General features: G+C 44.1%; 1 protein-coding gene across 2 annotated transcripts in view; it reads left to right on the top strand.

Moving 5' to 3' along the window:
* Positions 1 to 25,683, top strand: part of QPCT (glutaminyl-peptide cyclotransferase) — a 152,361-nt gene that overhangs the window by 72,139 nt on the left and 54,539 nt on the right. For both annotated transcript variants that reach the window (XM_088472501.1, XM_088472502.1), the window contains exon 5: positions 14,095 to 14,194. In XM_088472501.1, the coding sequence (XP_088328627.1) occupies positions 14,095 to 14,194 (100 nt within the window). The remainder of the gene's footprint in view (positions 1 to 14,094; positions 14,195 to 25,683) is intronic.

Genomic DNA, 25,683 nt, shown 5'->3' on the forward strand with positions numbered 1-25,683 from the left:
ACTTTTTAAGGGGCCAAAAGTAATGGGACTATCAACTCAAAAGCTATTTCATGGACAGGTGTGGGCTATTCCCTCGTTATTTCATTATCAATTAAGCAGGTAAAAGGTCTGGTGTTGATTCTAGGTGTGACATTTGCATTTGGAATCAGTTGCTGTCGACTCTCAATATGAGATCCAAAGAGCTGTCACTATCAGTGAAGCAAGCCATCATTAGGCTGAAAAATCAAAACAAACCCATCAGAGAGATAGCAAGAACATTAGGTGTGGCCAAATCAACTGTTTGGAACATTCTTAAAAAGAAAGAATGCACCGGAGAGCTCAGAAACACCAAAAGACCCGGAAGACCACGGAAAACAACTAGTGGATGACAGAAGAATTATTTCCCTGGTGAAGAAAAACCCCTTCACAACAGTTGCCCAAATCAAGAACACTATCCAAGAGGTAGGTGTATATGTGTCAAAGTCAACAATCAAGAGAAGACTTCACAAGAGTGAATATAGAGGGTTCACCACAAGATGTAAACCATTGGTGAGCCACAAAAACAGGAAGACCAGATTAGAGTTTGCCAAACAACATCTAAAAAAACCATTACAGTTCTGGAACAACATCCTATGGAAAGATGAGACAAAGATCAACTTGTACCAGAGTGATGGGAAGAGAAGAGTATGGAGAAGGAAAGGAACTGCTCATGATCCAAAACATATCACCTGTCGAAGCTGGATTATTGGCTGAGACAAGATCAGTTTAAAATTGAATCGCAGCGACACCATCTTGCGACTGGCCGCAAGACGCCATTTTGCAAATGGCCGCCTAAGCGCCATTTTAGATAAACTCACACTTTAGTACATGTGGCGATAATACTATTGCATCATGTGATTGCATCTGTGACCATCGCCATAAGTTACGGCGATTCACCAAAAGCCCATTTCATGACTTTACGTAGTTTGGGTGCTCTGGATAAAGTGTATATTATTATAATTCCCCTAAAGGATATATTGCTTTAGCTAAACAGAGCAAATGGCCACTTGACAACTAGCCTGTGTAGACAAGCTTCCTGAATATAACGTCTGCTCTCACTCCAGGTGGCCCTGCTCGAATACACACCTTACATTAGCAGGCTTCCTGCAATAAAATACCTTCAAAGCCAAGAGTGTTATCTTAGGTTTGGGTCTTGTAGCTGGGCTAATTTGCATTCACACAAGAGTCTGAGAGAACAAAGGACTTTACTTTTGAGCTTGGGAAGGGTGGGGGCTGCTGAGAGAGGGGGGCGTGTGGAACTATAAAGCTCAGCATTCCACACTGCTAGGTGTTTACTTAGTTTAAGTGAGATCTAAGTGCACCATTTCTCATACACACATTAATATGCACAATTGCGCTGGTAACTAATCGCATATTAGCGAATGCATAAGATCCTATATGAAAACGCTGTTCATTAGCTTTATGCGCACGCATCTGCTCCAAGTTAACTAGCGTCTTTACATCAAACCCCGCATACTCACACATTACATATTCACATACAAGGTTCCATAAGCTTTAAGGTATAAGATTTAAGTTTGTGCATTTAGTATAAATGCTGTGAAAGAAAGATTATTTGGTAACTAAGGTTTTATACATGCTAAGTAAGCCGTGTTTGGTTTTGTACTGATGCGTACTCTTTCAACAGAATTCCGGTATTATCGGTGTGGAGATCGCATCATGCATTCTCAACTTATGGACCGCAGAGACTTCAAGCAACAAAATGTATATTATATGAACAACTGTTAGGATGTTGCATGGGGCTGGGAACCAGAGACCCTCAGTTGTTGGAGGCTGGGTTGTGTCTATTTGAACCAGCCTGTTAAATGCTCTGTAACAGATGCATCCCCCTTGAGGACCAATGGCATCAGCAACAAACTTCTCTATTGTGTTGTCTATTTCTGGGGGGTATAAATATGTGTGCTCCAACACTGGGTCTTAGTCTTTGTGCTGAATGCTGATTGACGAAGGGTTTCTTGCTGATGCCTAACATCTGGACCAGAGAGCGCTGCGTATGTATAATTGTACTTGGGTCTGTATAATTCCTTTGCGCCGAATTGTGTATGGATCAATAGCGTGTAACTGACTGTACTTTTACTTGAATAATACTTTGTGCTTCGGAACCACACGTTCCAAGTCTGGAGTCTTTATTTACTGTATAAACTGCGTACGCAACTTAGCGTCATCCTTAGAAGGTATAGGCAGGATATTTAAGGTATAGGAAGGAGTGTATAGAGGTTCTAATCCAGTATCGTTACACCTCATCAGTGAAGCATGGTGGTTGGTAGTGTCATGGCGTGGGCATATATGGCTGCCAATGGAACTGGTTCCCTTGTATTTATTGATGATGTGACTACTGACAAAAGCAGCAGAATGAATTCTGAAGTGTTTCGGGCAATATTATATGCTCATATTCAGTCAAATGCTTCAGAACTCATTGGACGATGCTTCACAGTGCAGATGGACAATGACCCGAAGCATACTGCAAAAGCAATCAAAGAGTTTTTTAAGGCTAAAAAGTGGAATGTTATGCAATGGCCAAGTCAATCCACTGACCTTTATCCGATTGAGCATGTATTTCACTTGATGAAGACAAAACTGAAGGGAAAATGCCCCAAGAACAAGCAGGAACTGAAGACATTTGCAGTAGAGGCCTGGCAGAGAATCACCAGGGATGAAACCCAGCGTCTGGTGATGTCTATGCGTTCCAGACTTCAGGCTGTAATTGCCTGCAAAGGATTTGCAACAAAGAGGGGTATTCAATATGAAACGTTAACTTCACTGTCGAAGTTAACATTTCATATCAGAGTTTTTACCTGCGTTAAAGTATTGGGCGCGCGCACTCTTATCCCCGTATTCAATATAAAATTAACGAAAACGGGAGCCTCCGAAGTTGGATTTGCGTAAAGTTACGAATTTTTCCTTAAAAAAATTGTAAGACCCTCCTAAAGTTGTAAAAACATGGGGGATCACTATGGGTACCCCTGTTTTAGCCTTTAATTGAAAGTTGGGGATTTAAATAGCCGCAGCAGGTGTTTTTTCCCGACATTGAAGAAGTGATGCAGAAGAGCACTTAGGTTATTTTTTTTCGTTTTTTTAAGTGGTCCCATCAAATTTGGGGTACATGAAAATGGGTACTAGCATATTTTTAAGTCCCTAAAGTAAGTTTTTAAAAATTCTGCAATAGTGCACCTGCCGCTATAAATCTATTCTAGAAAACACCTGCCGCATACTTGCAGAATAGACCTGAACCTATTTCCCTATTGTTAATAATTTTTTTCCCATTTTTTTTTTTTCACCACAATTTTTAAATTAATTTTTTGGGGTGTCCCTATTTTTTTTAAAACTTTTTTTGACATAGTCCTTTTTTAAATGTCATTCCCAGGGGTGCAGGCTATTTTTTTTAAGCCTGTACCCCTACCTAAACCCCAATTCTGCACTTTTTTTCGACACCTATTCAATGGTGAAAAGTTATCACCGTTTTTTATCAAAGACTTTTCAAAACTGCGATAAGTCTTTGAAATTGAATACGGTGTAAAACTAAAACCTGCGATAACGACGTCATAAGTGCGATATTAACGCAAAAATGTTATCGCTCCCATTTTGAATACCCCTAATAGTATTAAAAAGTGAAAGTTAGATCTGGTGAATAGAGGCGAAAATATGAATTCTGTCAATATCCCAATATTTATGCACCTGACTGTAATTGCAGACATATATGTGTGCTGGAATCACAGCAAGACAATGGTAATAGTAGGAGCAAACAGGTGTAGGTGTGTACTGGAGTCTGCTACTGGGAGACTTGCTTGTTGAACTGTGATAGACCAAACTCCAGACTTGCAATACAGGCACAGGTGGTGTGAATATGCTTTGCTCCAATAGGCAACCACAGGCACACAGGCTGGATGTGCACAGAATAGGAAAGATAGGATATGTAACCCTGGTTATGGTTACAGAGATATATTACATATAAATATAATTCATATATACAATTGAAACAGGTATATATTTTCATTCATCTATTTATAGCAAAATGCCATTTATGAGGTAAATGTTAAATATACTGTAGGGATATATGTGATGTGATGTAAATATAAGTAAATATGTGGAAATGTATGTACCCTGTGCATGTTAGATATCTATGATGCCAGTGGACTTTAGTGCTTCATGCTGCAAATATACATTTCACAGACATTGGTGATAGTTGCAGAAGGGGGCGGAGAAATATAGATGGGAGTGAACTGGTTCCTGTCAGGAAAAGAGGATCCGGTGAGGGGGAGGATATATAACAGCTGTTAGCAGCAGCTGGGAGGCAGTCTCCTGATCCCTCCCTCCAGTGCCTGCCCTCCTTTTACCCGGGCAGCCAGTGAGCAGCGATATGCTGCTGGGCGCAGGGGGCAGAGCCGGAGAGGGAGCCCAGCTTGAGCTGGGGAAGAAGGTGAGACAGGGGTACTCACCCTGTCTTGCAGGAGAGGCGGCATTGTGGGAGGTGGTCCAGGCAGCGGAGAGGAGCAGAGGAACCCGCGCTGATCAGGGCGTGGCCAGTGTGGGTGAGAGTGCCTGGTGAGTCCCCGCTGTGCTGGGCAGCACCTCTGTAGTTACAGGGAGGCTGTCAGCTACAAGCCTCCTCCTTTGGCTCATGGGAGCTCGGCTGGCAGCCAGTGGGAGAGAGAGAGAGCCAGGAGGCGGGGCCGTGTCAGTGTAAGGGACGGCAACCAGTGGGAGAGAGAGAGCCAGGAGGCGGGGCCGTGTCAGTGTAAAGGGACGGCAGCCAGTGGGAGAGAGAGAGCCAGGAGGCGGGGCCGTGTCAGTGTAAGGGATGGCAGCAGCAGCACTGACAGGGGGATCAGTGCTGAGGTAGCAGCAGTGAAATGGAGAAAGCAGGAGCAGCGCTTATACAAGCAGCAATGTTGAGGGGACTGTGAGTAAATAGTACTTGGCACCTACACAGCTACATATAGCCAATATATAGAGACCGCTGTTGAGGACAGAAGAGCAGTAATATCCCATATACTTTATCCACAAGGAGTACATACTTGGTTGTGGTACACCTGTCAAACCGTAACACAGGTGTCCTAAGGCGAGCTCAGGGAGGACAGAAACCTCCCGTGGAGCAGAAGGGTATATGGAGAGAGAGTTTCAGGGCATGTTAGCTGTGTGGATGATGCTCTCAATAGTGGCAGTGGTAACAAGAAGTATATGCCATTCAAGGAATATTACAGTAATCTTTAGATTACATTCGGGGAAGAACAGAAAAGGAAAAAGAGAGGAATTCATAGTGTCTGAGACATTTTATTATATCCAAAGGAGATAGCTTTCAGCATAAGGGAAAGAAGAGAGGGAAGGATACAATTAAATAAATAATACTGCAATTTATCTTATACCTGAGGATTACAGTATAGGATATAGATATTGGATATATATTCTTACTACAACTATCTGAAAACAGCATATTCTAGCTGTATGGATGAGGCACTGGTTCCATTTTTTAAGACTTACATGTAAGTTGTTATAATACTTGTCAGTGTCAATATACAATACTTATTCACCCCAGCACTTAGAGAATACAGCCTTGAACTGGAATAAATATATGAACTTCCTTTTACTTTGTTAAGTACAACAGGACTTATGCTCTAGGGTTCTGGACCTTTAAGCACTCAGTATTCTCTACGCTAACAGACTCGTAGGCAAAGGCTAAGTGTTGGGCATATTATTCAGAGTTAAGTGATTATATTGTAATTGAATATTCCATTTGCATATGGAAACAAAGTATATTGTGTTTGTTATGCAACATGGCATGATATGAGTTATTTTGCTTCATGAATGACATAATACAAAGTGTTAACCTATTCAAGAGTGGTGTATAGTACTTACCTTTCAGGAACTGGAACAGCGTCACCAGTGGAGAATTGAGAGACCTGAAAAAAAGTAATAACAGGTGGTCGAATATTTGTATGTATGTATATATATATATTTATGTACATATATATATATATATATATATATATATATACACGCAGTATACATGGTAGTCAAAGAAAACTTATACTGACACTATATATTCTATCACTGGGTTTTCCCAGGTAGGCCCTTTTGACATTTAAAATAATTAACCTGGGTGGAGGCACTGACAATGGGGATGTACACCGCTTAGAGGAATGCTAAGGGTGGGTACATTAGGAGTAACAAAGGTGGTCGTAACCTGGTGACCCTTTAGTGATAAAAGGGGGGTTACAGATACAAATCTGGATTGTAGCAGGCCAGCTACTCAGGATTCTAGCTTGAGTATAGCTGAACCAGTTATGCAGGATACAGACTGGGTTGTAGCAGGCCAGCTACTCAGGATGCAGGCCGGAATATAGCCAGGGGCGTATTTATAATGGGTGCAGAGTGTGGAGTGCACACGGGCCCCTGGGTCCAGGGGGGGGGCCCGCACCGCACACCTTGCACCCATATTATACTTACCACTCCGGAGTTCCACGTTGGCGCCAGTCTCAGCGTTGTAAAAAATGGCTGTAAAATGGCCACCGTGGCCACTTTCCCTGCGTGTTGCACATGCGCAGTATCGAAAACAAAGAATATGGCCACCATGGCCATTTTACCGGTGACCTGTGCATGCACTGTAGACTCTGTGCACACTCTAGTTCCCAGAGTCTTCAGGGTGGTGCTGCGCTCAGTGCACTGTCAGCCGCCAGACTGAGAGGACGGGGCCAGTGACGGAGACTGCACACGGGCCCCCTCCTCTCTTGAAACACCCCTGAGTATAGCTGAACCAGTTTTTCAGGATACGGACTGAGTTGTACCAGGCCAGCTAATCAGGATGTAGGCTGGAGTTGTAGCAGAATCAGGACCTGATATAATTGAACTGGCAGCATGAATCCACAGGAACTCGCTGGGACTGGACACAGAGCTGAGGTGACATGGAAGGTAAGCTGAAGGTTCTCGGCAAGGTACAGACACGGAGCTGGGATAGACACAGGACATGAATACAGGGCAGAATCCAGCAGGACTGGCAGGGACTACACACAGAGGACTGAGGCAGGGTTGAAGGATGCAGGCATGATTATGCTAAAAACCTCTATTGATTGCAAAATGTTATTGCATAATGTATTTATATATAATCAGTAATTTGGAGTTGTACACCTGTGATCTGTCTGTGCCTGCAATCATTCTCAATAGGTAACACCTCCCATTATATATATTCAGGGTGTGCAGTCCAGGAATCTTTCCTATACACTCCATTTAATGTGCTTTATTGCACACCTGAAGTAAAGGAGATGCCTTCAGTCTGGACTAGCACCCCTCCCTTATTGGTTTAAAAGCATGGAGTCTGGCTTGTATATGCACAATTTTAGGTAAGTCCTACAAGTTATATACTGTAGTGCAACTTTGGGTTGATTTTTGGGGCGTGGGTCCCCTGTATTGCTTTGGTTGGTCTGCCTCATGGCATCGCATTATAGCACATTCTTTATTTTCTGCACAATTTTAACACTTTACTGTTTGTTTTTATTATATTTGTATTTTCGCTTTTCTATGCAGTCATAGCTGCTCTTATCTTTTTTACTTCACATTTCTCATTATAGCGATGCCCTGGGGTGGCTCGGCTGCGCCGATTTAGGGGTGTCCTGCGCCCTGGATTTGAACCCTAGTATGTTAGGGACCTACCCTAAGAGGTTACCGTGAAGTGGTGGTAAGGCCCATAACCTTGGCCATGATTATGCTAAAAACCTCTATTGGTGGCAACATTTTATTGCATAATGTATTTATATATAATCAGTAATTTGGAGTTGTGCATCTGTGATCTGTCTGTTTCTATGCCTGCAATAAGTCTCAACAGGTAGCACCTCCCGTGTCCCAGGACACAGGAACAGACAAACAGACAGGGAGACTGTACAGTGACCACGTGACGATCCACTAGGTGCACAAACTTAGCAATATCACCGGCAGGCAGGAACTGACCAGAATCCCTAATGACAGGGAGATAGACCAATCTCAGGAGTCATGAGACTGGGGTCAGGTAATGAGGTATTTCAAACAGGTGAGTTGCTGCACGTGAAACAGTCAGAAGCCGTAGCTGCCATACATAACACATATTTACCAAAATCTGCATTTAAAAGGCGGTTGTGCTGTAATTTGCATTGCAAATTTAAGAAAATCACTTGGGTGTACTAAAATTCACATGCAGGGCAGAACTTGTGAGAAAGCTCTGTCCCTGTGAATCCTCTCACCACAGTTCTCAGGGTGTTCTTTGCAAAAATGCCATGAGAGTGTGACTGCGCAGGCTACTGCTATATCTCCCATTCCCTGCCCCTCAGCTTGCACTTACCTTGGTGATCCGGTGAGCTCCTCTGTGACTCCGGTTGCCGGGCTCCTGCTCTGTGACCCTAGTCATCTGTAGTGTGCTGTATACTAAGATGCTGATAAACAGCTCAAAACAGTTTGATGACCGGGATCACAGAGCAGGTGCCCGGCGATCAGCTGACCGGAGTCACAGAGGAGCTCACCGGATCACCAATCACTGGCCCCTGGGTGCAGGTAAGTATAGTTTTTTTCTGTCAGAGCAGAGCTGGAGTAGGTGAAATAGTGAAAAGCTTTATAAACACCATCTCCAGGTGGGGTTATTATTGCAAGGCTTCCCCCGGTTATATTTTTACAATTAGATTTTAGTAAATTTGAGCACATCACTTTTCCCATTATGTATGGGAAATGCGATCTGCTTACTTAAAAAAATGGGTTTGGAGGAGAAACTTGCGATTTCTACTCCAATTGCACATTGATAATTTAGGTCAGGGTTGGGGATCCTCAGGCCCGGGGGCTGTATATGTCCCGTGGTCATTTGGTCTGGCCCTCGGAGCTTTTTTCTGCTAGCCTCATAAGACTAGCAGCAGTGGTGTAACTTCATCCCTGGTGCCCGGAGGCAAGATAAATGTTGGTGCCCCCTCAGCACCTATGCCAGCTCCAGCTGCCACCGCCCCCCCTATGCAGTTAGTGCCCCCAGTAGAGGTCCCCTTATGTAGTGCCCCCCAGTAATGGCCCCCCCTATGCAGTGCCCCCAGTAGTGCCCTTTATACAGTGCCCCCAATAGTGGTCTCCCTATGCAGTGCCACCAGTAGTGCACTTTATACAGTGCCCTCAGTAGTGGCCCTTCCTATGCAGTGCCCCGTTATGTAATGCCCCCAGTAGTTGGTCCCCCCTATGCAGTGCCCCGTTATGTGGGTTCCCCCTATGCAGTGACACCCGCAATGTAGTGCACCCAGTAGTGGGTCCCCCCTATGCAGTGCCCCTTACAGATATAACATACACACACAGATTGCTTACCTGAATCCCGTTCATGCGCCCACCACCGTCCACTCCTCTGTCCTCCTGCTCGGCACTATGGGAGAAATGTCATGACGTCTCTCCCATCACTACTGGATAAAGCAGCTAATGAGAGTCGATCTGACTCTCATTGGCTGCTAAAACAAACATCGCTGGCACCGCCGCCGGCGATGTGTTTGTTACTGATTGGCAGGCAGGGGGGGTTTCTGTTTACTCAGAAACCCCCCCCTGCGTGCGTGTCGGGTGCTCAGGCGGGTCGCAAACGTCACACGCTACGTGACGTCTGCGATCTCCGGCAGCAGCAGGTCATGGAGGTGGAGCTCCGATCAGTGGACCTCCTCCTCCATGCAACTCTTCAGCAGTGCAACATGTGCTGGTCCTGAGCAGTGCCCAGGACGGCCGGGTGACAATGGAGCGGGTGCCCCTTTCAGGGTTGGCGCCCGGCGGGAAATTACTCTATTGTGCCCGGTCTCCGGGAGTTCCGTCACTGGCTAGCAGGGTGCTTAGAATGGCACTCTGCAGCCAGAATCTATGCAGCAGTGCCACCTGGAGTGTCCTTAGTACCCTTCAGACAGTCACACCGTTGCCCTTACAGCTCCCCGGAGCATCCTCAGGATGTTATGGGCATTGCTGTAATCACTGGCGATTGTGGCCCTGCCCCCGTGTGACATCACACGGAGGGGGCGTAGTCTGCACCAGGACCGCAAATAATGTTATATATATATATCAAAATGGCCCTCGGCAGAAAAAAGGTTTCTCCCCACCCCTGATTAAGGTGATACTAACATAATGTGCAAAGGGTGTGAAAACACTCAGATTTCACATTTTTTTTGTAGAAAAAATGTTGATAAAAATGCCCCTTAGTAAAATTGCTTTTTAAAGTGGAAAACATGATAAAGTATTCTTCTTCAGTAAATTACTTCTGCAGTATCTATAGCATTAAATTATAGGAACAAATAAAACTATTTTGACACAATTTAATGTAAGCTTTATGCCTGCCAGCAGTTTTCTAGTCACTGAAGCATTAAGCATTAGTTTGCAGTGTGAATTTCCAACATTAAGTAACTGTAAAATAACACATTCAGTAAAATGTGTGCCTTTGACTGTTTCATACTTCGTACTCTAAGATGACCTACATTTTCAAACCACACTGTTGCCATAGAGATTATAAAAGTATGCATTATTTCCTCTAGGACCTCTGGCTAACAGCTTTAATTGGCATACAGTAGCTACACTGTACAATAATTCATACATTTGTCACATGCAGTGGATGCATGATCTTTTTAGGATCAAAATTATTGTATTCTCTTTTAGATCAGAATTTATTTTTGTACTTTCAAGTCCTTTACCTTTCTCAGTCAAAATAAAGAGGTTCGTGGAAGGGATAATTAGGTACTGAAATGAAAACAATTTGAAAATATGAGGATTACAGTATTTTCAAAGCAGTTGATTTGTGGCTAATTATATAGGTTATATGCATGTTTTTTTTTATACCAGTCATCAATGATCCTCACTAGTTTTGTTGCAGTTATTACTGCATTCAACTATCATTTGCTTTTGCAAGATTCTTCAAAGCTGCAATACCATTTAAGCATCAGAACATGCAGGTTGTTGTGTAAGGTTTGAGTGAGGGTACCAATCTGCGTTCTTTCTTAAGCTACCTAAACACTCTACAATTATTGGGCTGATTTGGCAATAATCGGCTCATCAGCTTCATTTATTGTATAGTGTGTACGAACGATTGTTTTAGCATTTCACCGATTTAAACGGTTACAAAACAGCCACAAACGTATTCCTTCGATTATCCGATCTGTTGGTCAAGATCAAAAATCTTAGCCAAAATTTCCAGATATCGTGCAGATATCCTCATCATCCTTTTGTATAGTGTGTAGCACAGATATGGGAACCGTCATATTGCCAAAAAATCATCCCAATTATCACTATGGTCAAAAAATCGCTTAGTGTGTAGCAAGCTTTACTCTATTCCCAAATCTGACTCAGGGCCTGATCCAGACCCGGTCGCAGGCGCTGAGCGCTCGCAACCGGGTCGATGGTGGCCCAGAGCGTATGCACACGACAGAGCTGGCTCCGTCGTGCGCATGCGCTAGACACGGATAGCTACGGGCAATCCGTCGCTCCGGGTCTCGTACCAAAGGGGGCGTGCTGTCGATGTTGAGTGCCCAGACAGAGGCGTTCCCATGAGAACACCTACCGTCTGGGGGCGGCCCCACTGACATCACAAGTTATGTCAGTGGGAGAGCTTTCGGCCCTGATTGAGCCGAAAGCTCTCTGGGGCTTGCGGCCACGAGGCCCTACCACAAGGGTCTCATCGCAAGCCCGATGGTCGCGATGGTCTTGACCATCGCGACCATCATCATGGCCACTCGCTATAGCTATGCGAGCGGCCAGGAGGCCGTTCTAAATGAAAAAAAGACCTGCCCTGATTCAGAGCGAGCGCTCTGTCAGAGCGTCCGGCTCTGAATCAGGGCCACAGGCCCTTAGTTTTGTTATCTTTCATTATAAAGAACACAGCATTTTAAGTGCAACTTGAGGCAACAATAAAAAAGGCTAATTGATTAAATTATATTTAAGTATTTACCACTTCTTTTTATACAGCTGTGAGTCTTTCCGGTTAAGTCTCTAGAAGTTTTGCACATCTGTACACTGGGCCTGATTTAGAGATGTATGCAAACCTGTGCAGAATGAGTCCTGCATCCTCACACGCTGTGCCCCAACCCGCGGCATGATTGACATGCTGCAGCTGTTTGGGGGTGGAGCGGGGCGTGGTTTGCCTACATTTCTGGAAATGGGGCGTCATCCCCGTTTTTTGGGAGTGCCGGGTCCAGGGTCTGCGTCTTCCAGCGCAGACTTACTGACCCCGGCTGAGCAGGTACATTGGTGGGCTATTACTGTGGTCATTATAAACGGTGATCTGATACTGTGTGTTTGGATGCAGCACTCGGCTCGCAGTTGCTGACAGAAGGCTGCATTAGAATACTAGTTGGATGGTATTGCAAATCTGCTCCATGCGTCAGTGCAATACTACCCATCACTGAATCAGGCCCACTGTCCACTCATTCTTCTTAGCAGACTTGTCTGAGGGCCTGATTCAGAGATGGATGCAAATTCATCATAGCTGGGATCTGCGATTTGTTTATTATTTTATCAACTCAGACGCAGCAGAGGATCACAGAAGCCTGCGGTGGGCGTCTTTTAACTCAAGATGCCTCCTGCGGCTTTTGCATATTTTAGCACATACAAAGATAAAATGGCTGTGTTAAGGTGGTATACACTTGACCGATATATCTGCAGATTGACTGATCTGCATGCAGACTGCCCGATGTGACGAGACTGACGTCACAACTGGGCAGACATTTACATGTGCCCGCCCAATTGAGTCGTCATCACTGCTGGCCTGTGCAGCAAGTGTACGGGTGTTCGGCTGACATCAAGAAGAGTAGCCGGGTGGGAGCCTTCGCAAAAATAATAAAATGTTTTAAACCCTGACCCAATAATGATTTAAACTTGAAATAACATATATTAATTCTCCTCTTCTTCTTAGAGGCCCAGTCGTCTGCAGCTTTTTCATAATCAAAATGAATTAAGCATCACGTTATTTAGTGCTGGCACCATAGAATTTTGTTTTGTGCAGCTCCCAGATACTGTCCCCACTTGCAGGATACTCAGATACTGTCCCCACTTGCAGGATACTCAGATACTGTCCCCACTTGCAGGCTCCATAGAATTTTTTTTTATACAGCTCCCAGATACTGTCCCCACAGATTTTTTTTTCAGCTCCTACACACAGAGTGGATGCAGGACTACTCTATTTAATGTGTTAGGCGACTATTCCCGCCCGAACAGCGCACCCTTGGGTTTTAAGCAGGAGGTGTCAGAAAAAAAAAAAGTTAAAACTTTTTGGGTTTTAAGCAGGAGGTGTCAGATCTCTGCCCTCCAGCCTGACACCACTCTGTAATGTGACGGGCCCGAGCTGCACCACCACCACCACCTGGCACTCCCCCGAAGACCCCCCCCCTTGCCCAACTACGCGCGTCCCGTCGCCCAGAACCCTCACTAACGTGGACACAGATGCCGGGCGGACTGGGTGCCTCCTATGGGAAGAACATGTGACGTTGGCGCAGCTTGGTGTTACATCCGGCATCCGTGTCCGTGGCAACAAGGGCACAATAAGGGTGACCGGGCAACAGGGGACGCGGCGCATTGGTGCGGGGGGGAAGTGCCGGGCGGTAGGCTGTTTCTTGCCGGGTGGTGCGCCCGCAAAAAACAGCCTTCGGAGAACACAAGCATTACTGCGTCCATCTCTGAATCAGGCCTGTTGTCTGAGACTAACTGTTCTCCAGGAGTAGGATTTAGCATCAGAACTATGCTTTTCCTTTAAAGGAATTAATTTCATTGACATTTTATAAGGCTTACTAGGATAATGTTGGCATTGTGTTATCCATTGTATAGATGGGAAAGTATAGCAATTCTGTAAAAATAAAATGTAAAGAAAATAAATTCTTTAAAGGTGATAATAGATAATGATATGGTTAAATCAATTAAAGCTTGCAGAAAATTATGATAAATTAATATATCATTGCTTTTCCTGTATTAAGCTACAGAATATAAGTCTTCATTTGATCATAATTTTCTAGATACAGTGTTTTGGACGTGATATTGACTTATATTGATATTGCTTTGAATGCTAGTATTACCAATAAAATGAACACTCTGTTTTAACATGGACTTTATTTCTTTTAGGATTTACTTATTTTACTTGATTTAATTGGAGCTGCGCATGCTACTTTTCCAAACTACTTTCAAAACACCAATCGATGGTATAACAGGCTTCAATCTATTGGTAAGTGTTTTGTACTATAAAACATCGAAAGAGAACTTTTAAGGAACTTTGTGAATGTCCTAAAAAAGAAAGTCTTCCAATTTAGGAGGATTTAATTAACATTCTATGGGTGAGTCTCTGGCTTCTCAGATTTAATAATAAACAAAATAAATATATATATATATATATATATATATATATATATATATATATATAAAAAAAAGTGAATGTGAGCATCTAAATTCCTTCAAGAAGGAAGTTCTTTTGGTTGAAAATAGTGTAATAGGACTTTTCCCCAGAATTACAATTAAAGACGATATAGGGTTCATTTATTAACCTACATTTGGTGCAAATGTTCTGTAGGGACAGTTAGACATTTAAGGGTTCACTTTTTGTGGACCTCTGAGGCCATATATATTTGCATCCTTGTAAAATGACTTCAGTTATCTGGTACTCATGAGGTATTATCAATGCACCCTGTGGTTGTTTTCTTATCAGAAAGCAATATCAGTGGTGTTCCCCTGCAGCAGAGATACAGATGTACTAGGCTAGTCCAAGACTAAGGCAGAGTGTACAAAACCATTACTGTGGCAGAGACAATTACAATAATACACATATAATTAATAATAATAATAATAATAATATTAAGCAATATATTTTGATGAATTTTGTGCACATAAAGGGTCTGATTCGGAGACTGTGTCTGCATCTTTATATTAATATACTAACTGCAAACGATTCAGAACATATGGAGATGCCCACTTGCAGCGGTGCTAATCCATCTTGGTGCATTTTTAGACACACCATCTCTGCACCATAAGTCACACCACAAAGCTTGCAACAGCCCTATGGCAGGTGCAATCTCTCTTTCTGAACATGGTGACCCATGTTAGCGCTACTTTGTCTTTACACACCATTGCTGTCAGTGACACGCCCGCGTCTGTCTAACCACCCCCTGTTACCTCCCAGGAACTTCTCGGCTCTTGTGTCCAAATTTGTTCTGTGTTTACTGGCGGTAACCATCTGGATGCATGCTCTGTGAATTCAGACGCATGCTCAGTATTTCCAACATCGGCCAACTACGTGAATATCGGCATTATGTGCAGCTAGTGTGCCCCACTGAATCAGGCCCAAAATTCTGTATCTCATTGAGATTTACACTATTTTTCGTTAAATTCTAGAGCAAACTTAGAAACAACACCAAATTTCTCTAAATTTTTTGTTGCACAACAGGTAACGATGAACATATAGGTTGAAATAATGTAGTATCAGTACATTGCTGTCCCACCTTTTCACATTAACAACCAATACCAATGGATGAGACGTCCTTATAGCATTAGTACAAATTTCTCATGGGACAGTCATCAGTTTGTTCTCATTGTGTTAAGGTCTGGTGATTGGCCATGAAATATCTTTCTGAAATACCTTTATGTACTCATTTTGTATTAATCCTTCAAAATTCAAGGTTGCTAACGGTATTGTTTGTGATGCAGTCTCAGAGAATGACAAAGCTTTCTTTATGCTTCACAGTTGCTCTAATGCATTCTGATTTCAGGGACACATCATTTATGAAAGATATATCTCGTAGTTTAAGCTGTTATTCCAAATGCTTTTCTAATCGAGCAACCACATATTGATTTTCTTTTTGTTCCTGGTTAATTTTCAGTTTGGCCATTCCCTTAAAAGGGGGTGGAACCGTCTGGGCCTGATTCAAAGGTGGACGCTAATGCCACCACGAATGCAACTTTTTGTAGAGTCACGGTGGCGATATTATGCATATACCAGTTTCAACCTAGTACTAGCGTGCACCAGAATGTGCATCCCTGAGATGCCCACTTGCAATGCCCATGGACGGTTCAATTGTGATGGTGGTTCCAAACACTCCACCATTGGCACACCATCGAGTTCACCGTCAACACTTGCACCACCCTATGGCAGACGCCGTGTCACCTGAAATTCCACTGAACATGGCCTCTGCGGCTCTGCATGTGGGGTCGCAGGCATGGTCACTGACATTCCTGGGATACTCCCATAACACGCCCCTGAGACGGCCTCTTTTTGAGTTCATTTCAGGCCAAATTAAAATCACCACCCAGGAACACCCATGGTATTGCCTAGTTGTTTCTATTGCCTGCAACAGCCATACACTCAGGGTGCCACATGCACTGTAGGGGTTTGCGTGACTTTTTGCGCAAATGCAGCAGCAAACAATTGTTGAACTGTGCAAACATCGGCCAGGCGTCCACCTCTGAATCAGGCCCACTGTCTGCATTAATAGTGATTGACCAGATAAACCACCATCTTCTTAAAAGCAGCTTATTCCCAGCAGTGATTTTTATTATTGTTAGTGTGCAACTGCTGCATGTGATAAAAACAAAAAATCTTGAGTTTGCTAACACATGTTATTAAAATACTTTTCAATGTGCAAATAGTTTCAACAAAATAAGCTGGTTAAACATATTATAAAATGAGATTCGGTTAAGGTACTTAGCGCTCACTGTAGGGTGGCAGCAGATTTCTAAAGTGAGGTCCCCACCTCCCTGGGATATCGTACACATATAAACAATTGTACCTACGACTGAATGGAAAATGGTCATATACAGTTTAGTCAAATTCTATACATATGAATAAAAATGGCAATCTGTAGTAGGTTATGCATAATAATCCTTTATTAGGAGTCAGAATGCTCCAGGGTTTATTGCATCTGAGAAGCTGAGTTTTAGTCCTCTATACGCATGTCTCCATATTCTCCTATGTGGGTTAGGGAAGGGATGTATAGTATAGCAAACAGTATTGTATGTTCGCGTGCTGCAACAGTTATTGTGAGATTGGGGTGGGTGTTGGAGGTACTCTGTGGGATAATTGGTCCCAAGGTGGATGTTCTAAAAAGGTGGTAGGTGTGTGATGTCACCCGCTGTTATTCACGGCCAGCAGTGGAGGTGAGGGACGTCCACCTACCACCTTTTTAGAACGCCAACCCACCAGGGCTTCGGCGTCTTCGCCTAGTGTGTCAGCTCTTTTTCGTGGCTGCCTCCCACTAGGATTTCTGGTGTCTTCGCCTGGCAGGCACCAACCCGCCAGGGCTTCGGCGTCTTCACCTAGTGGGCGGCAGCCTGTGTCAGCTCTTTTTCGTGGCTGCCTCCCACTAGGACTTATGGCGTCTTCGCCTGGCGGGCGCCAACCTGCCAAGGCTTTGGCGTCTTCACCTGGAGGGCCACAACCCGCCTGGGCATTGGCGTCTTCGCCTGGCGGGCGCCAACCCGCCAGGGGTTCGGCTTCTCTGCCTGGTGGGCATCCACCCACCAGGGCTTCTGTTACGCCAGAAGCCCTGGTGGGTGGGTGCCCACCAGGCAGAGACGCCAAACCGCTTGCGGGTTGGCGTCCGCCAGGTGAAGGCCCAGGACTTCTGTAGTCCTCTTCAGGTGCCGCCGCCTCCAATGACGTCGTGATTGACTTGCGGCGGCCATATTTGAAAATCAAAGATGGCCGCCGGAAGCCAATCACGGCTCGCGACATCATTGGCTGCGGCACCGGCAGCTGCGGGACAGGCGCCTGTTCAGGTGTCGGTGGAGGGCCTGGATCCGAGAGGATCCAGTCCCCACCAGCCATTCTGCCATGTATGGTAGCAGCGCCCATTTAAAAAATAGTGCTTCAGCGCCATTTTTGAAATTCAAAGATGACCGCCGCGAGCCGTGATTGGCTCATGGCGGCCATCTTTGAATTTCAAAATGGCACCAAGGCGACATTTTTGAAATGGGCGCCGCTGCTATACTCGGCAGAATTGCTGACGGGGACTGGATCCTCTCGGATCCAGGCTCGCAGCCAACGCCCGCACCTCTGAAGCCGCTGGGTCTCGCTGACACCTGTGCTGCCGACACCCGCGATCCGCCACCCACACTCGCGCCACCGCCGACACCCGTGTCACCGCCACCGTTGAAAAGTTCTATCTTTATAATGGTGCATTCTTGAGGTAATAGTTTAAAAACTAACTTTCTAATTTACCTGAACCCCAAAAGCACGTACCCTGGCACAATAGCTACCTAATAAAACAAATTCCACCCTACCCTGAGTTATGCCTTCCCAAAAATCCCCCATAGACGATAGCAGAAAAGGGTTCCTAATTGAGAATGTCAGAAAAAAGTGACAGTTGGAGCTTTAGATTACTCCCATGTCCTCATTTTTTATGTTTTTGCCCTGAAATTTGGCATGCAGCACCCAGTGACAGTTCTACCTGGCCATGCCAAATTTCAGATCCGTACCTCTAATAGCTTTTGAGGTGTCGCCTTTTGAACACCCTGCCCCCCCCACCCCCCCTCCGGAATTCACTATGGAGAAATCCGTTTTTTTAGATGCAGCCTTAATATAAGGGCACAACTGTGTATAACTACAACGATAAGTTTAGAGTGATTTATTTGACCGGAGTGCCGCCATCTTCTATGGTACAGTGATTTCGACTGTGCATATGGAAGGCACCCGGACAGTATACAGGAGACCATGTGAGTGCCGGATTACAATATAACACCTGATTTATTTTATTACATCTGCTCCAATAATTGCTTTGCACAATGTAATGCATGAAACACAGCTAGGTGCCAAATAGAAGAGAATGTACAATGTAACACAAGCCACACCCAGGTGTCAGAAGAGAATGTACTATGTAACACATAGGCCACACCCAGGTGTCAGAAGAGAATTTACAATGTAGTACTTGAGCCACACCCAGGTATCAAATAGAAGAGAATGTACAATGTAACACATGGGCCACACCCAGGTATCAAATAGAAGAGAATGTACAATGTAACACATGGGCCACACCCAGGTATCAAATAGAAGAGAATGTACAATGTAACACATGGGCCACACCCAGGTATCAAATAGAAGAGAATGTACAATATAACACATGGGCCACACCCAGATGTCAAATAGAAGAGAATGTACAAATTAATGCATGGGCCACACACATGAGGTAAGTACTCTAACCCTCCCCTCTCCCCCCCCTAACCCTAACCTCCCTCCCTAGTGCCTAACCTCCCTCCATTAGTGCCTAACCCTGACCCCACCAACCCGCTCCCTAAACCTAACCCTCCCGGGGGGGGGTGCCTAGCCCTGACCTCCCCCGGGGGTGCCTAACTCTAACCCCCCCTTCCCCTAGCCTAACTCTCCCAAGGGGTGCCTAACCCTAAGTCCTCCCAGGGTGCCCTAAACCTAACCCCTCCCCCCTGTGGCTAACAGAACGAGCGCTCGTATTTACCTTGATCGGGCTGTGCTATGTTCCGGTGTCAGGATTATGACAGGCGTCAGTGTCTTGACGCCTGTCATAACTCCTTAGCCGACATTGGGATAGTGACTGGTGGCCTTGTGGCCGCCCGTCATATCACTAGATTCCGTTATGACAAGAGAGAAGTTGTCAATCAAATTATAGGCCATTTCCTCTGCCTTGTTGGTTTTAGGCGGTTACAGGATAAGAAACTTCACAAGGTTGACCTGTTAGACTAAGTATGCATTTCAATTTTCCTACATTTCCTAGGTAAAGTTGGTAATTCATTTTACACATTCCCTAAAATATATTAGGCATTGTTGACATTTGCCAGACAAAGTAGGTAATGAAGATAATTTCCTACTATATCTAAAACTTTTCAGGCATTGTGCACATTTTCTAGGCATTCTCCACAATGCCTGATTTCCTACTTTGCCTGTAATATATAATATATCTCTTCCCTTATTAGTACTTTGGCTTCTCACAGTGTACCTGTGTTCTGTGTCTCCCATTGTTTTGAACAAATTTCAATAAAACAAATGTATAAAAAAATCTGATAACACGACTTGTCACTGGAATGCCTATCCCACTACAGTTTAAAGTGTAATTGTTGGTAAACCTATACACAAGATTCAGGATAAGCAACTTGGAGGAGATTGACACAGTTCCTCTGCAAACAAAGAGGAGGCCAAAGTCGTACTTCCTTCACTCTTTAGTGAAGGCCATGGAATACGTTTCAAGCTGGGCTTTATCATTCAATTAACGATAAGGTATTGGCTAACCCCAAGTAACCACTGGGAATGTTCCTCTCACGTGGCATTCCATCATCTTGCGAAATGGAGTTGCTCCACTAGTTAGTGTTATTAGCCACCAACCAAAGATCCTTCTCTTATATGTGCAAAGCACACTGCAATGCAATACAGTACAGTAGATTATCTTTATTTCTCAGCATTAATCTTACATGTTACCTTTTTGACTGTTGGATAGATTTGAACCCATCTGTCCAGGAAAGCACATGTGCACAGTAAAACCATCTCATCATCCCATAACATGGTCTTATCATGCCCCCCTAATGGTGGGTACACACTACACGATATGCTCCCTGAGCGATATCGTGTAGTGTTGTCCCCGGCAGGCTGTGCTCAATGTCGTTCATGACATTGAGCACAGCCGCTGAACGATATCATTAACGATATCGTTCAGCGCCGGGCTCTCTCCCCCATTCCCTGACATGCAGCAACCTGACGAGATCGTCAGGTTGGCCTGCATGTCAGCCCGATGAACGATAATGACGAACGACCCGCGGGAACGCGCGTCGTCGTTATCGTTCATCTTTTTGGTGTTAAAAATGGACGATAAAGTGGACGACTGAACGATAACGATATCGTTATCGTTCAGTCGTCCACTGTATCGCCCAGTGTGTACGCACCTTAAGTGTAGTTTGGAAAGCATCTCTCCACTGCAGGTTCCTTGGACAGTGACAGTTCAGTCATTGCTTACTAGCCAACAGACTCAGGTGTACTTTTATTTCACCTCAATTTCAGACTTCAGGCAGGAAAAAGGTGCCAATTCACAATGCTCAACTTTCAAGATCAAATAAATTCTCTTGAGGCCAGTAGAGCTGTACCAGGAAATTTACCATGGAGTTAGATAAATTGATGGAGAAATAGAATGCTTTGTTGAGGGCTCAGATCCAACACACAGTTGCCAAATGAAACACTTACTTTGCAACCAACAAGCCTCTAAGAACAACAAATGAACTACCACCTTCTGTGGCTTCCCAAGTGCTTATATCTAGTCTTTCCTATGCCCCTTTCTTGTGTAACTACACTGGACACCCTGTAGTTCACCATAACTTCACATACTACTCCTCCCATCACTCTCAGACACTTGCTGTTCTTGAGAATCGAATCTCTGTCTTCAGCCTGAATGGACTAACTTTGGGAGATCTCTACTCTAATGCCTTGCTAGTGTTATGGTTGATAAAAGGAGGGGGAATTTTGGGGAACTGGGAAAGATTCTGCACAAGAGAATTAATACGTGTAATTATGGATATGATTACAACATTAGATACACGGAAATTAACCAACTATAGTAAACAATAATATGGAATACTAGTGTTCACTCTAGCTCCGGCGGCAGGCAGAGTGCCGGAGCTAGAGAGGGCAACCTTATGCGCGCGCGCCCGAAAAGGGGGCGTGGTCATGAAAAGGGGGCATGTCTATAAGACGCGTCCCCTTTTCGTCATACTTGGGGGCGTGCCCGGCGCTTACGGACACGCCGGGCAGCCCCCAAGTGCTGCAGAAAGGGAGAATAGATGCTGGGCGCATGCGCCCGTTGTCTATTCTCTGGCGGTGACCGGGACACCGCATGTTTCTCCACCCGCGGGACACTGCATCCCACGGGTGAGAACGGCACCCGCAGGCTGTGAGGGCAGGGCGCTTTTTGCCCTCCTCCTGGAGGGCAGGGTGCTTTTTGCCTTCCAGGAGGAGGGCAGGGCGCCGCGCCCCGCTAAAACAGCCTAGCGGGAACGCTAGAATACCCCTCTTTTTATTCAATTGAGATTGTTGGTGGTGCTCCCAATAGTCTATTAATTGAGATTGTTGGTGGTGACTGTCTGCACGTGACCGCTATCGCGCGGCACCTCACAGACGCCGCACTCTCTACATAGAGCTTTGCTTGCAGCTGATCGGGAGTTTTGTATGCAGCACAGCACAGGCTATCTCTCGCTATCTCTCACTGGCACAGACACTTAACCAGGTATTTTCTATCCCCTCCGATGGTGGTCTGACTGATCTGGGGCGCATTTGGGCTCTGCAATGCTCTGGTAACAGAGCTCACCTAACACCCACGGATCCTTAACAGACACCATCTGGCTGTTTCTATAGACACAGGTCTCCCCACTCTCTCATCACTCGGCTTGCATTATTCTGAGTGAAAGCAGAAGTGGAGAGGCATTCTATGTGCCTTACTTTTTACTTTTTTCTTTCTTTTAACCTGGAATATATTTCACATATGACATAGTCATTTTATTAAGCCTGATGAGACCATGTGTATGCAATGATGAGCTAAAATATTTTGGTTATCAGTGATAAATGTTTTATTTCACCAATCAACAATAGTGATATATAAAAAACTGACATTTTCTCTAATGCTTATGCAATGGTTAATTAATGAATTGTGAATTAATGATAACTGTTTCTCAATAGAAGATGTGAGGTTTCACCACTTGACAATAGTGGGATATTATAGTATAAGTGCACTGTTGATTACACAATTTTTTATATTGTAAGGTATTCTGCTTTAAACAATTGTGACTACCTGATGACCTATGATAATCCTTTGGACACTGGTATGATTCATTAGAATCTTATCTTTATGGTGTGCATTGGATATATCTTTGTACCGATAATAATATCTGATATGTGAAAACATTTTTGTTTGAGATATACACAATTTTTGTACTACCAGTGAGAGACACAACAATTTATGTTATTTTTACAACTTTGATTTATGATCCAATCCCAATTGCCAGCATCTTATCATCTCTATATACATGAGATGGCTATCTCTTAATAATTTCGCCCACATTATTCCTGTCATAGGAGTTCATTTTTCCTCAGACAAGGTTTATGATTGAAGATTTTAGATTATTGTATGTTCATTGTCATATATGTTGTTTCGTACTACAGTGTTTTATGACAATAATATTTTATTGAGTAGAGTAATAAAATTGATGTTTTAATTGTTATACATCATATCAAATACTATTTCACTTGTTATCAGTTAAGTGTGCCTCAAAAAATAGTCCACTTGGCCTGCCTGTGCAGGGAATTTTTTTCTAGTGTTATGGTTGTCTGGGGGTCCAGACGACCAGAATACCTTAAGGAGAGAGACACCAGGAGACGTAAGGTGAAATCAAAGTAAGTGACTTTATTGTCACAAAAAATAGGCAAGAACATATAAAAGAATAGTCCAAAGTACGAATGGTGCGGCTGAACGCCGATGGTACAGCTAGGGAGCCACTGGTGCGGCTAAGGTGTCATTGGTGCGGCAAGGTGCCGATGATGTGGCTGGAGAGCCTGTAGAGTGGCCGGAGGCCGATGTTGCGGCTTGGGAGCCGATGATGCGGTTTAGGAGCCGGGAAACAGTCTGTGCACTGGTGGGGCTTGGAAGCCAGGAAACAGTCTGTGCACTGGTGTGGCTTGGAAGCTGGAAAACAGTCTGTGCACTGATGTTTAGACAGTGTCCTAAACAGCAGACAGGTGGATTTAGATGCTGCAGTAACACATACTGGAGGCAGCGAGGTGGAGACACTGCAGGTAACAAGTTGAATGCAGACAGACAGGACTGTGGTATAATACTGCAGGGCTGAATGGTGACAGGATCCAGATTCAATAACAAAAGAACTCAGTAGACCGGCAAGCACTTAGGAACTGAACACAGCAAACATGCACTGGTAATGACACAGTATAACTGGCATGGAGTGAAGGGCAGGCTGTAACTTAAAAGAAGCAGGGTCCAATCAGAACCAATTTCTGGAGAGAGCGCTTCCTAATCAAAGGCATGTGTGCACCTGCTCTGCACAGCTAGTAAATTAGTGAGTACATGATACAAAACATACAGACAGACATGAATGACAAGCTATGATCACAGACAAGACATGATTTCCAGCTACCTGCAAAAGCCAGAACAAGGGCAGGACATAATGCAGTGTCCCAGTAACAACTATGACTGGGAACTGCCACCAAGATGATCTGCTAACCGCAGATCCTAACCGCTAGACTCTTAGCATTTTTATCTCCCTACTACAGACTCCTGCAAGAACCTTCAGATCAGACACTTCTTAACAAGCACCAAACTGGGTACAATATTCACTACCCTCAATTACTGACCTAGTATTTATCTCTTCCTCCCCCCACCCCCCAAAGTAGGGCTACATCCAGCATTAACACTTTGCTGAACAACCCTTCACAAATTACTAATGTCCTTTGCATGATATAATGGGAAAGAGAGTGAGCTTCAACATTTCACATTTCATTTGATGAACTGCTTTCAACATTTGCTAACACATTATGCATTTAACTACTACAATCATGTTGGAACCCAGTACAAAAAACAAGCAACAGCTACACTAGTAGCACAGCGCTCAACAAGCCGTCGTAACCCCTGATCCAGAGCCTTACGTTCTGCAGCAGTACAGTTCCCAAACCATATGGCAATCCCGTAGGTCAGAAAACTCTCCACATGATGCAATAAAAGTTTAACAAGGTCCCTCTACTCACACAAACTTATCTTAATCATGTTAAGAAAAAGAGATGATGTTGCCAGGTCAAAGTATTTTAAATAAAAATCCCCAAGAATTTAAAAGACACCATCTTCTCAATGGTCAACCAATCTATACAGACAGGTAATTTAGGAGTAATAAGCTGCTTCCTGAAGTCAATAACCATCTCTTTAGTTTTAGATGTGTTCAGAAGTACTGTAAGCAGTTCTTGTTTCTCCACTCAAACAATCTAGTAACCTCACTTCTGTATGTGCAATCATCCTAGTTGCTTATTAAACCGACAATAGTGGTATCATCCGCAAATTTAACAATCCCAATGGATTGTGAAGTTGACTCGCAATCGTGAATGAATAGTCGATAAAATACTAGACTAAGAACATACCCCTGCGGAACCTATACGTTCAGCACTGCCTCCTTTGAAATACTCCCCTCCGGTTTAACAATCTGGGGCCTATCTGATAAAAAATTTTTAACAGCCTGTTTTACCTACAGGTAAAGCTATTTAATCCCAAATAAAATAACTTGGCAATCAACAAACTGGATACAATAGTATTAAATACCGTGCTAAAATCAACAAATACAATTCTTATTAAGTATTCCTATCTTCTAAATGCGATTGTACCTGGTGTAAAACAGTCAGGACAGTATCCTCTGTCGAATGGTTTGCCCTAGAGGTAAATTGGGAGGGGTCAAACCCCACTGAAAAATGTGACCTAACATTCACTATGCCTCTCAAAGCATTTCATCACCAACTATGTCAAAGCTATTGGCCGATAGTCATTTAGACATTTTGGTATACCGCTTTTGGAGATGGGAACTATGGTAGTGGCCATAAAACATTTAGGGACCAAACAATGAGCTGGGATAAATTGAATATTAGTTTGAAAATCCCAACTAACTAAGTAAATCAATACTTATACAAATAAATGAAAACTGAATCATAAAGAGCGCAATCTCATCCTGCAT

The sequence above is a fragment of the Taudactylus pleione genome, unplaced genomic scaffold (genome assembly GCF_031769625.1).
Source record: "Taudactylus pleione unplaced genomic scaffold, aTauple2 ptg000125l, whole genome shotgun sequence".
Classification (NCBI taxonomy): domain Eukaryota; kingdom Metazoa; phylum Chordata; class Amphibia; order Anura; family Myobatrachidae; genus Taudactylus; species Taudactylus pleione.